At 53.2% G+C, this 13242-nt stretch overlaps 1 protein-coding gene and 1 long non-coding RNA gene across 4 annotated transcripts in view; one reads left to right on the top strand and one right to left on the bottom strand.

Moving 5' to 3' along the window:
• Nucleotides 1-6715: 6715 nt before the first annotated feature.
• The window catches only part of LOC130143139 (uncharacterized), a 7322-nt gene continuing 795 nt past the window's right edge, over nucleotides 6716-13242 (bottom strand). The window contains exons 2-4 of the long non-coding RNA XR_008819655.1: nucleotides 9417-9485; nucleotides 8139-8416; nucleotides 6716-7700 (exon numbers count right to left, since the gene is read on the bottom strand). This is a non-coding gene — a long non-coding RNA (uncharacterized LOC130143139). The remainder of the gene's footprint in view (nucleotides 7701-8138; nucleotides 8417-9416; nucleotides 9486-13242) is intronic.
• The window catches only part of SKOR2 (SKI family transcriptional corepressor 2), a 28747-nt gene continuing 27667 nt past the window's right edge, over nucleotides 12163-13242 (top strand). For all 3 annotated transcript variants that reach the window (XM_056325768.1, XM_056325767.1, XM_056325769.1), the window contains exon 1: nucleotides 12163-13242. This exon is cut by the window's right edge and continues 1604 nt beyond it. In XM_056325768.1, the coding sequence (XP_056181743.1) occupies nucleotides 12666-13242 (577 nt within the window). In that variant the 5' untranslated portion in view covers nucleotides 12163-12665.

Genomic DNA, 13242 nt, shown 5'->3' with positions numbered 1-13242 from the left:
GGTTAGTGCATAGGATCCGCTCCCTTGGCTGAGTTAATGGTAGTGGCCAGAGACAGGTACTATTGACTTGCTTTCAGTATCACAGGGGCTTTTAGCTTGGGTTTTGACTAATAAGTAGCTGATTTTGTGAAATGGTCTGTGCTCAACACGCTAGGGGGGGGGCTGTGGCCAGGAAGTATCGCACTGTTGGACATTGACAGTGCGAACATCTGAAACGGGGTGAGGCATCCCACTCTGCGGCTGGGACACTGCAAAGTCAGTTTAGCAAATGTCCTTGCTCCATGACCCAGAAGCTCTTGGTTGCCTGCTAGAGAAGTGGCCTCCAGGCCATCCTGGGACCTATTGCTGAACTTCCCTTGATACTGAGTGTGATGATGATCTCTCCACTGAAGAGGATGGATGGATTGATGGATGGATGGATAGACAGACAGATGGAATGAGTGACACCCACTAGGTTTCATGATTATTTAATGTAGTTCTTCTCACTGTGATATATGTATCGTGGCTGCCCCACCCCCAGAAGAGCTCAATGTCAGGCTGGATGGGGCTTTGAACAACCCAGTGTAGTGGAAAGTGTCCCTGCCCATGGCAGGGGGGTTGGAACTAGATGATCCAACCCAAAACCATTCTATGATTCTATGATTCTACTTTTAAACCGCTCTATAATATTCCCCAGAATGGCTTTTAGAAATGAAGTCCCATTCATTTCACTGAGTGCTGGACTAGGCTCTGTATCAAGCCAGTAGCTCCCAGCTGGCTCCTGCAGACCACAGCACCATCCCAGCCACTTCAAAGATGCCCACGGACTAATAATTAGCACCTCTTTCACAGCACCTTTACAGTGCACAAAATGAAAATTTGGATGACAAGGTTGAAAGACTGGCAGCAGTTCACTGTCCTAATGAGTCTGGAAATGTCTGAATCAAATCATGGAGTTACTACATGATTTCTAAGTTCTTGGAAATCTTTCATTTTATGTAGCTTTCCACTGATGCTTTTAACTATGATTGATCTTTTTTTATTATTACTATTTTCAACTGCACTATAAAGAAGTGAGAGTGAAAGCTAAGATAGGAGAGAGTTTTCACGTCAACTACATTTTATAAAACCTCTCTGAGACACTGGTAGATGAGTGGTACTCCCTAAACACATTCACACACACACACATCCTTTCCAGGTACATAAATTGAGGCTTAAAAAGGAGGTCGTATTTTTCCAACTTAGGTATCTCAACTGAGAAATCCCAATCCAAAGTAGAATGATTTTCAGAAATGCCCAGTCTGGACAGATGCGCAGCAAACCAGATTACTCACAGAGTGCTCTTACATGAGAGCTGATCTTTAAAATATTGGTCTATAAATGGCTCTCTGAGAGGTCATGCAGTAATTCATTGAACTAAAGGATAAAATTCCAGGTTTCTGGGTGTCCTGTGGCATGATCACTATACCTTACCCCACAAATACAGTTATTTAAGGAGCTAGTTGGGTGATTCTGTTATTTCAAACCAAACCAGAGAACTCCAGGCTTGAAAAATCAGCAGATGCCTTCACCATAACTTGATGCAGTGCACCAAAGCGTTTCCATTTGCTTGGTCTGTTGGCTCCTGGCGTGACAGGAGCACATGATGTGACTTTCAGCACAAATACCTGTTTGGAGCAGACTGGTCTGACCTAGGGAATCTGATCTCAGAAGTACTAAAAGCCACTCATGATGATATTGGTTAAGAAAAGCAGTGTAGGGAGCTTTAACCCATGAGTCTTACAGCCACTGCTTTCCAAAGGAAAAATAATTCACTCCATCTTTAAAATAACTGTTTAAAAAGAGCAGGTACCTGGTGTCGTTACCTTACATGCTGAAATAGCAATTAAACTGTTTGAAATGGCTTTTTAGGAGGAGCCTTCCCCTGTCTGCTCCAGCCCCTTTCCTCAATTCACCAGGTAGCATTAAAAGGGGAGGATCAATATCACGATAATAATGCAACGTGGCTTGAAAAATCACACCTATAGCCTTGATAAAACCAGTGAAACTTCCTCAGCCAGAAAAAGAGGCTTCTCTTTTGGAAAGACAGCCCTGCCTTTGTAAATCTGTCCTAGATTGCCGGGCCCTGAGTGGCCGTGAATTTCAGATTTGTCATCATATTTGAGCTCTGAAGGTGCAGAGCTAACCTGCCCCCCAGCCGGCTGATCCCGCCGCTTCCTTAGCTCCCAGTATCACTAACTTCAATGGGAGTCTCAGGTGCACCAAGCAAAGCCTTTAATGGATTAAACAGAGCAAAGACATATAGAGTATACACCCACAGCAGGCACATCTGCGAGTCTGCCTACACATTTGCACAGGCAGAGGTACAGGGTGAGAGGAAACAGTAAAACATCCAGATACATTTTTGGAAAATGTTTCCTTTGTAAAGTTGAGCTTCTTGCAGCAGCACAATGTATATATCCATTATTTCTGCATTGTTTCTGTGCCCTGGTCAAAGAGTATTAGAGGATACAATTCTGTTCTAAATTACATCTGGGTAAATCCAGAGGAATTCCCCTGAGCCACATTTACCTCTAAGATTTTGCCTACATGGGGACACTCAGGAAAATAACCCAAATTAGCTGAAGGTGAGAATTTAAAAGTGGATTAATTAAACTGCGTGAAACCCCTGTGAAGGTTGTTCTTATTCAGAATTCAGGTGGTCTTCATTCAATTTAAATTAATTCACTTTGGAAATTAATTCAGATTAATTGTCCTAACAGTTTTTTATGTACCTATTCTAGATTAACACTGGGGTAATAAAATGAATTGTAGCCCACTGGCTTCAAGATGATTTTTAGACTCATACCAGGAGGCTCTGGAGAGAGGTTGGCCCCTGGGTGTCCAGAAGCCGGTGCTTTGCTATTCAAGACAAAGGAGTGGGGGATGTTTCTGGAAATAGATGAGCAATATTCTTTTAGCTTTTCAGGCAATTTGTTTAAAGACCTGGTAATAAATAGGAGGTGACAATGACAACACAGCAACAGGTTAAATACCACTGCTTTTGAGTAGGGAGCCCACAGACTTCCCTTCCCCTGGGGCCTGATCCTGCATTTATAATAATCTTTTTTTTTTTTTTTTTTTTTTTTGGGGGGGGGGGGAGCGGAATCCTTTGACATCAAGAGGAACAACATCCAAATCTCCTAATTCCAGACAATCCGATTTTGCAAGCCTGGAGCCAAATGAAAATCAAGACTACAGCAAAGAGGGCCTGCTATTTGAAAAGGAAAAACTGCTTTAAAGAGATAACTGCTCAAAATCTGCTCCCCAAAGAAGGAGACTCTTATTAAGGGCTTTTTCTCAAGATGTCTGCCTGAAGGCTTCTTCAGAAAGGATTTAGTCGTTTATAACTCAGAGCTGGAGTTTGAAGCCCCCTTTTTTAACTGCATGGTATCTTGGAAGTCCTGCCCCTGCCTCCTTCCAGCCAGCTGGGGCTAAGCTTGGCAGAGGGCACAGCAAAGGCAACATGTGCCCCCCAGCAGCCCTGCCAGGCTGGGGGCACTGCAAAGAGCCCAACCAAACAGGGAGGCAAAAAAAAAAAATAAAAAATCAGGGCTTCTGAATCTGTCTGGAATCAGCCAAAACTGCTGCTGTGGTTATAAAAAAAAAAAAAGAGAGAGAGAGAGAGAAAAAAATTTCAAAAAGAAAAAAAACAACCACCCAAACTTATTTCTGAAAGGTTTCTGGCAGTTTTATGTGTCTTTCTCTGAAGCACCCAGCACTAGTGAAGGGGGATCAGGCTGAAGTGGCTCCTGCCTGCTAAATCTTTTTGCATATTCAGATTTTAAATGTCAAATATAGCTTCGGGAAGGGAGGGGGGGTGGGGGGAGAAAATTTCAATCGGTCTAGAAAAACAAATGCAACCTCCAGCGTGTTGGAGCTGTGATAAAATGATAGCTACGCTCATCATGTAAGTAATAAAAAAGGAGCAATGCTAGTGCGATGGGATGTGGGGAAAGGTTTGGGGGATATCCAGACCCCGCTCAGAGCCGTCCCCCAGGCATTGCAATTTGAAGGAAAAATGCTTTAATCCGTAATGGGGCAGCGGCTGCAGCGGGAAACCCTCCACCCCTGCTCCGCCGCTGTCCCCCTGGGACTCGGGGACAGGTCCGTGGGCACCCGGGACACTGCGGGTCGTGGCTCCTCGGGAGCTGGGGGGGCAAAGCGAAGGGGAATTCTGATGTCGTGTCGCCCACTCAAACCGTTTTGCTGCTGTGACCCCCGCAAAATCTCAGCGCAAAGGCGCGGAGAGACCCGCACGGTGCGGCGGAGCCGGGTGCGCCCCAGCTCAGTCGGGAGAGGTTCGGCACGGCTGTTTTCCTGGGGGTGGGGGGGCGTGATGGTCCCCATCCCCGGCATCTCGCACCCCTCCGGTGCCCAGGCACCCCTCCAGCCCCCCGAGGTGGAGAGGCAGGATCCGACCCTGCAGACCTCTGGATTCACTCGTCAAACCAAATTTGCTGCTCGGGCAAATATGACCTGTTTCTTGGCCCAGATACGTTTCAGATGCTTTCTCTGTTAATTGTTTAATTTTATTTTTTTTTTTTAAAGACTGGGCGCGGGAGCTCCGCGGTCCCTAGAGCATCCCTAGCCCTGCCCGTTAACTAGCCTGGCTTCTCCCTAGGGAAGACCATCGGGGGGTCCCGGGCACCCCCAGGACTCCTCTCCTCCTCCCCATCCCGGCATCTTCGGGTCCCCTTCCCCGACGGGGGCGTCCCACAGCGGTCGGGACAAGTGGTGACCCCCATTTTGGGACCAGCCCCCCTTTGTGTATTTTGGGGGGGACAGACACCACTCTCCTGTCCCCCAGTACCTCGGGGTGTGCACGCAGCGCAACCACACAGGCTGCGGTGCTCCTCTCCTTACAGCCAGCTAAAGGCTGTTCTCTTAATGAATTACTAATGAGTTAAAATTGGACAGCCGGCTTAATTAAAGCGTAGAGGCAATGTGTTTACCACATTGTAATTGAACTCATTAGGGCTTCGGCTTTGTGTTTTTAAGCAGCCGCCTTGTTCCGCACGTCGAGTGATCCGCGGGAAGCGCTTTGCTGGGGACAGGGGCTCTGCGGGAGTGGGCTAGGGGTGGCGGCTGTGCCCTCCCGCCCCCCAATCTCTGCCTCAGGGACTTGCTGGGGGGGACCCTCTCCTGCTGTCCCACTACGCGCTCACGGTTTCGGGGTGCTCGCCTGGGATCCTTTTTTGCGGGGAAAGCAGGGAAAGGGGCAAAGGAAAATTGGGGGAGAAGAGGGGAAATTTAGGGTAGGGGGAGTCTGGGGAAGCAGAGCCCGCCCCTGCGACAGGGTCCCTCTTGTCCCCCTCCAGGCGGGTGTGTGCGGAGCTTCCCCCTCCCTCCCCGCCCCCCCGCCCCCGTCCTCCGCAGCCGTTGGGGCGGACCTGCCCCGGGGTAGCGGCGGGGCGGGGGCAGCCACGGTTCCCCCCACCTCCCCGGGCGAGGGGAGGGGGCCGGGGAAGGGGGCGGCTTCCCCGCACCGCTTGCAGGGCGCTGCCTGGCTGCTAGAAGGCGTCCGAGACCCGACCCACCCGCGGCACAGCCGCCGCGACACAGGCGGGAGCCAAACTTACGCGCAGCGCAGCTACCGCGGAGCGCGGCCCGGTGCCGGCCGCGCCCGCCCTGCAGCCCGGGGGGGCCCATGGAGCACAGGCGGCCAGGTGAGCCGTGGGGCTGGAGCGGGGTGGGGTATGGGTGGGCAAATCTCCTGACTTGGGTATATTCCTACCCTTCTGGAGTAAATAAGGATGTCGTGATAGGTCGCAGGGTCGTGCTGCCTCTTGGGGCGGGGGGGGAGGAAGGTGGGTGCCCGGCTCTGGGTCGGCTCTGGCTGGGGCAGCCCCCCGCAAGTTTGGGCGGCAGCGGAGGGAAGGAGCGATGGTTCGCAGCCCCCCTTGGAGGAGCTGCGCGTTTCCTCGTTCCCGTTTCTTACAGGTAAATATATATATTTAATTTTTTTTTCTTCGAAATCGTGAACTTCAGGCCGCGTTTGGAGATGGGACGGGAGGAGCAGGGCTGGCTGGTGCCCAAGGCCAAAGCAGGGACCTCCGGGTCCCCCGGGGAGGGGATGCGCGGAGCTCTCCGCTCAACACCGCGCCCGCGCAGCGCTCCGCGTCCTGCCGCCCCTGGGGGGGGGGGGGGAGGAGAATGGGGGACAGCGCTGCCTCCCTCCTCCGGGCAGCTCGGCCACCCGGAGCGACCCTCCTCGCCCGGGAAGGGGCTGATTTGGGGGAATAGGTGGGATAAGAGGCGGCCGCCAGCCTGGTGAGAGGCGGCTTCTCCGCTTTGTCAGTGGCTCCCAGGTTTAAAAGCCGGGGGAAACGAGGTATGTTTTGTTTTAGTTCTTCTTATTTTTTACCGGCTTTGGGAGTCCGAGGGCTGGAGCCGAAGCGGGGAGCCCTCGGGAAAGCCCCTCTCCCCCCAAGCCCTTCCTCGACGGGCTGCCTGCTTGTTGCACAGCCCCTGCCCACCGGCTGCCCCGAAGCGGGAGCTCATAGCGGTCTATACAGCCCTTCGGAAACGCCTATATAGAGCGTGCCTATAGCGGAATACCCTCCCTGGCAAGTCACTTTTTTTAAACAGAATCCTGAAATGATGGCGAAGGAGGAGGGGACGAGAGGGATGTGGTGGTGGAAGAGGGAAGAAGTTGCATTTGGGTGTAGAGGGGGACAAGGGGACAAGGCAGACCCCCAAGTGGGTAATGTCAACTGTCAAAGAGTGCAGGAGCGTAAAAGCCAAACAATCCCAATCCCCACAGGTTGTTTATTCCTCATAAAATACAACTCTACATAGCAGGAAGTTACTGCAAACATTTATCAATAATGAATGAATCTCCTGTAATAAAATACTCACATAATTAGCTACAGTCAAGTACGTGCATTACGCCAAGGCTTTTGCAACTCTTTGTTGAAAATCCGACTTGGATAAATCCTCTCAAACAGCCTTTTAAGAAGGGAGGAAAAAAAATACAAACCCAAACCCAGGAGCAAACCACCACCCAGCATTTCTCCTTCTTTTATGCTGGTTTTGAAACCCAAACCGTAACTACTCCTGAAATATAACGGAAAACTCTTTGGTGAATTCAGAAGAGTCATTAACATTCAGCTTTAAGTGAATGTTAACAGTAAATAAAGAAATCTCTTGATTGTAATAGTTGCAACAAAGCAATAATAAACCAGTGGGTGGTCATCAGTAATGATAAATGTATCATTATTACTGTGTGTTGGGGAACAGGGTTTGGAAAGTACTTCAGACTTTTTAGTGGCAAGCCTGGTGGCAATTCGTTTCTTAGCCTGGGAAAAAAAAGCGCCATATAATTTTATACACAATTTAGGTGAAAATAAATTTAAATCTGTATATTACATTTTTAATTTCAAGATAGTAATTAAAGCTGGTTCATTATATCTCCTCTGAAAGTCTCAGTGCTCATCTTAATTGCCTGTTTGTACAATCTGCTTTCGAAGACACCCAAGGTTACTGGGTTCTGGAAGATGCAAAATTGAATTATTTACTGACGTGATGACTCTTCGCCCGATAGCGTCACGTTTCCCTGGAAGTTTGGGCTGGCTGGTCCCCGCCGCAGCCCGCTCGGGGCCTCGCTTCTGGCGTGGAAGTTTCTTGCTTGGTTAGACACTTGGAAGCAGGGATGTTTCGGGTGGGAGATGTTCAGGGCGCTTTAATTTATGCTTTGAAAAGAAAAACAAAAAATCAATAGCTGAGGTGGTTTTCGTTTGGGATTTCACCACCACCACCACCCTCTCCTATCCCCTATCCCACCACCCCCAGGGGGTTAATTCATCCATATCTAAACTTGCAGCTGCTTTGGTTTTGGGTTTTTTTTTTTTCCCCTTCCCTTCTACCCCATCCCCAGGCAGGACAGAAATAAAGACCCTCGCGTTTTTAAGCGCCGAGGGGCGGTTACAGAGCACCCATCTCCTCCCGTGCTGCCAGTCGCTTCCCATACAATGAAATCAAATCACTTATTATTTCTATTACTTTTTTAAAAAAAATTAGTGCTGTTTCTGTTCGGGAGGGTGATGCTGGAGGGGGCTGGCAGGATGCTTTCCTGCGGTGGGGGCTATCCGCATCTCCTGGCTAAGGTCTGCACGTACCTTCGGCGAGGACCACCTCGGGTTTGGATCCCTTGGAACGTATTAAATCGCGAAGTTCAGAGAGCTTCCTCAGACAAAAGATGCCGTTCCCAGGTCCTCCCCTTCAGCCGCCGTGCTGGTTTTTTTTCAGCTGCCAGAGGGATCTCAAACTCCCCCAGAAATGCCCCATCCCTAAACTCTCCCAATGCTTTTAGAGAACCAGGAGAAGATTGCGTGGAGTCTTTTCCCCTCCCGTGATGATGATTATAGATGGATCTTTCAGAGGCGTCCTCTTGCCACTGGAAAAAAAAAAAAAAAACAAAAAAAAAACCCTCCACGTAGAGATCTCTGCCCTTTTGTTGTGTCTAGCTGTGTTATTCAAGAGCAGAGACAAAAGCCCGAAGTGATGTGATCTAAATGAGCTCCGGGGTTTTCCAGATGGGACCACCTCTATTCCAAATGCCCTCTCTGCTTAATATAATAAAACGCGATTAAAAAAAATATATATATATACTTAGGAAAGGACTTCGCTCTGGACGGAGCAGCGCAAGCGAAATCGACCCAAAAGTATTTTAAAAACCTCCTTTGCCTAAATTTTATTTGGATAAGCGGTTTTATAACGATACCTTGCGTGCCTGCTACTTACAGGGCTGTAAGTTTCAACGGGATGCGGAGGGGTGGGAGGAGGGAATGGATCCGCGCTGGGGGTGGTTTGCTTTGTGGGTTTTTTAAACACACCAAGGTTATCCTGCTGCGAGTGGCCGCTCGGCTACAATATTTAAGCGCTGGGCGAGTAAGTCAAGGCCGTGAGGGTGGGTTTGGGGTGGTTTAAACTTGGCCGCTTTTTCCCAGCCGCTTGTTTTCACCATGAAGCAGCCGCAGCCAGGGGATCTGCTGCTGTCGCCTCCCGCTCCGAGGCGGAATCGCGATAGAGAAGGGAAAAGGAGCCAGGACTCGCTGTCTATCCTTTCCAGGCTTCTGGGAGAAGTTTATCCACTTTCTTAGGAGGTGACTCCAACCCAGCCGTTGCAAACTGCAACAGCAAATAACGAAATGAATGGGACTAATTGGAGGCGGCAGTAGGGCAGGAGCCCAGCGCTGCAGCTCCCCGGGCGGGTTGGGGGGTGCAGACCCCCACCTCAAGTCGGGATTCCCTCCCGCCTCTTGCAGGGCCCCAGGCCGGGCTCCAGCCGGCCCGGGGGGAGGGCGATGGTGTCGGCCACGGCCGGAGCAACCCCGCGATCCTCGCCCGCCCCGGAGCCACCTGCGGGAGCCGCCCCGCTCCTCGGGTGGACTTACCTTTTCTCTCCAGCCAGCGGCTGTCACCCCGTAGTGGGGTCGCCCTACCCCACGAGGTTTCCTAACGGGCTGAAGTAGAAAAAAAAAGTAGAGACCAGTGTATTTTAGCCCCGTTTCTCTAAAGGCGCTAGTGCGGGTCAGTCCCTGTCCCTACCTGGGAGAGCTGCGCTGAGCCCAGGCCCCCGCTGCGGCTGCGGGCAGTGCCCGTGCGACACGCAGGACCTTCTTCCCTCCGTGGGGACCAGTACACCCACTCCCCGTGGCTTGCAGCTTTCCCTGCAGAGGAAATTGAGGAAGCCCCTCAGTTTTTCCAACGGAATAAATTCAAGGGGTTCGGTAGTACCGAGCAGGTAAAGGCACGCTTAGTTCTGCTTTTCGTTTAAGCATCGCGAAATACAAGGTGGGCGCAGGCTGAACGACCCCCCCGGACCGACCCTGTGTTTTCAGCCTCGCCCGGGCTGCGAGGACCGAGCTCGGGGTGTTGCTTCGTTGAAGGCACTTCACTTTGCAACACCCGCTCAGCCCTTTCGCCTCCTGCAACCGGCTTTTCCTCCTCTTCCAACGCCGGGCTCAGAGCCTGGGGCGAGGCTGCGCATCTCCCGGGAACCGTCGGGGGAAAAGCCACCGGCTGACCGGGAGACGGGAAAACGGGGATGCAGGCACTGAGGGCCCACGAGAGCAGGGGGCTGCTCCCTAAAAAACACCCACCACCACCACCACCCAGTCCCTTCTGGTGCCGACCAGGGAGCGAAGACAGGAGGGGAGATTTTCTCCGTGGCGTGGTAATAGATCATACAATGTGTGACACGGGTTTAACCAATAAAACAATTTGAATCAATTAGCTGGCGGAGGAGAGTTTTGAAGTGTAAAATTCATGTCAGTCTGGCTAGGAAGCATTGATTAAAATGTCACCAATGTGAGGCTTATAGCTATTGCTCACACGAAAGCAGCAGGCTCCGTGCAGAAGAGGCTCGGGGAGAAGTAGGAGGGAGGGGGGAAAGGGGGGAGCATCCGTGTGACAGTGGCGGCACGGGGGCCAGCAGAATTTAATAAGAAGCGACAGAAGTAATAAGAAGAGGTGTGGGGTTTTGGTTTTGGGTTTGGTTTCTTTTTGTTTGGTTTGGTTTTGTTGTTTTTTTAAGTTAGCGAGGACCTGAGCGATCCGGGGGGCTCCGTCGTTTCGCTGTCCGGGGGGAAAAGCGGAGAGAGTCGGTGAGCTTGAGCGTGGATGTCCTGGGAAAGGCCGGTGCGGAGATTTTCGCCTGGATCTGTGATGGCCGGGGAAAAAAATAAAAAAATACAACGGAAAAAAAAAATTTAAACCCCCAAACCACAAAGTTTTCACAGCTAAAAAGGCAGAAAGGCTTGGTATTGGTCATGTGCGTGGGGAGAAAAAGAGATGGAAGCAGTTTTTTAAAAACAAAAATAAATCACAGGGGTATTAGGGAACGCCCGACGGTCCAGATGTCCTCCCCGTTTTAGCTTGAAAGGAGTTTTTCCTTTTTCCTTTTCCCGTTTTTCAGCCGGTTCCGCAGTTTTCCTGTCTAGAGAGGACCGTAGTTGAAGGTTTTTGGCCTCCCCGCTCCCCCCTGCCCTGGGTGGTGGGGCTGGGGGGTCGCGGCGGGCCCGACCCGTCCTCACCCCACGCTGCGTGGAGCCGGTGGGGACCTACGAGGTTACCGGTGCTTTTTGGGGTAGATGCGAAAAAAATTTTCAACATTTTCACTGCAGTGTATTCGCTTCTTTTCGGGAAAAAAAAAAAAAAAAAAAAAAAAAAGAGGCAGACGCGGCTAGCGTGCTGCAGCCTGCTTGCTGGGGAATTGGTGTTGGGGTTTTTTCTTGTTGATTGGGGGCATAAAGCAATTAGAAAAAGAAAAAAAATATTTGCACCGTGTTGCTTTTTGTGGGAGTAAGACTTTGTGTGGCCAGGTCCTACTGAAAGTGGTTTTGGTGAATCACTCCGGTGTATTTGGGAAGGGAGTGTGGGTCACAGCAGCTCTTCGTGCCCTTGAGGACACGGTTGTGGCGAAAAAGCAACTTTTTTCTCCCTCTCTCCTCCCTCCCGCCCCGTAATTTCTGCCAGATCCGTTAAAAAATGCTTCCGAAAAGACGCGGTTTATCGTATCGAACACATTCAGTTTCTTGGAAGCGATGGGGCTCGGACCGTGGGGGGTTGAAGAAACAAAAAAGAGGAGGGGGGGGGCGAGAAGGCAAAAAAAGGCAAAGCACGTCGCACCGCAACCCGCTCCGTCGCCGAACTCGGTGTCCCTTGGCCGGGAAGCCCTGCGTGGGGCCGGGTGGGAACAGGGAGCGCTCCGCGGGGCGCCCGGGGGGCGGCGGCAGGAGGCCGGGCCTCAACGGGGCGTCCGCGTCCCCTCCCGGTACGCGGAGGGAGGGATGGGGGAGCCACCCCCCCCCCCCCTCCGGTTGGGGGGAGCGTACGGTAGGGCCCGGCCCCCCCGCCCCGCTGACGTCACCGTGCCCACGGTGGGCCGCCGTGCGCTCAGCGAGGCGCGGAGCTTCCGCGCTTGCAGCCGCCACCGTGCACAGGGCTGCGGCTGGCCGCGCTGCTCCGCGGCGGGGGGATGCGCCGCCTTGCCAGGGCCCGACGGCAGCACAGCTAGGGCGCGCCCGCGGAGGTAAAGGGTACGGGGCGGGGAGGATGCGCGGGTGGCTGCGGAAGGCATCAACACGTTTATTTATTTTATTTAGTTATTTCTCATTCCTCTTCCGCGGTTTCCCCCGTCCCTGGGGGTGCGGAGGGAGGAAGCCGTCGGGTCGAGCAGCCGGGCGCGGTGCACGGCGGCTGTCCCCGGAAACTCCGCGGAGCGCCTTCCCGGGGCAGCGGCAGGTTTCCAGGCTGGACAAGGGGGACACACGCCTCCGCTGCGTGTTTCGGGATGAACGGCCCGTGGGCTGGGGCAGCTCCCTACCCGGGGGGGGCGGGCAGGATGGCGGTTCTCTCATTTATCCTCAACTCCGCAGCTGCGGTGGGATGCGCACGTCGGAGAGCCGGGATGCGCGGAGGCAGGCGGCCCCGGGCGCATCCCCGGTGAGGCCGGGGGGGATGGGTCAGGGTCACTCAGCAAACCTCAAGGCGTATCTCCCGAGGGATGTGGGGGGGGTGGTGGGGTGCGCGCTTGCGGCGGGACGCCCCCATCCCCGGTGGGTCCCCGGCTGACGGCGCTGTCTCTCTCTCCCCCTCCCCGCCCGCAGCTGGAGCAGAGCAGCCGCCCCGGCGCTGAGGCGATGGCGACCAGCCCGCTGCCCGGCCCCACCGACATCCTGCTGCCGTCGCCGTCCAGCGCGTACCCGCCGGACCCCATGAACCAGCCGAGGGCCGGCCACGCCGCCATGAAGCCCAACCAGGTGGGGCAGGTGATCCTCTACGGCATCCCCATCGTCTCCCTGGTCATCGACGGGCAGGAGCGGTTGTGCCTAGCGCAGATTTCCAACACCCTCCTCAAAAACTTCAGCTATAACGAGATCCACAACCGACGGGTGGCTCTGGGCATCACCTGCGTGCAGTGCACGCCGGTGCAGCTGGAGATCCTGCGGCGGGCCGGGGCCATGCCCATCTCCTCCCGCCGCTGCGGGATGATCACCAAGCGGGAGGCGGAGCGGCTCTGCAAGTCCTTCTTGGGGGAGAACCGGCCCCCCAAACTGCCCGATAATTTCGCCTTCGACGTGTCCCACGAATGCGCCTGGGGCTGCCGCGGCAGCTTCATCCCGGCCCGCTACAACAGCTCCCGGGCCAAGTGCATCAAGTGCAGCTACTGCAGCATGTACTTCTCCCCCAACAAGTTCATCTTCCACTCCCACCGCA

The sequence above is a fragment of the Falco biarmicus genome, chromosome Z (assembly GCF_023638135.1).
Source record: "Falco biarmicus isolate bFalBia1 chromosome Z, bFalBia1.pri, whole genome shotgun sequence".
Taxonomy (NCBI): Eukaryota; Metazoa; Chordata; class Aves; order Falconiformes; family Falconidae; genus Falco; species Falco biarmicus.
This window is presented reverse-complemented; position numbering and strand designations above follow the sequence as displayed.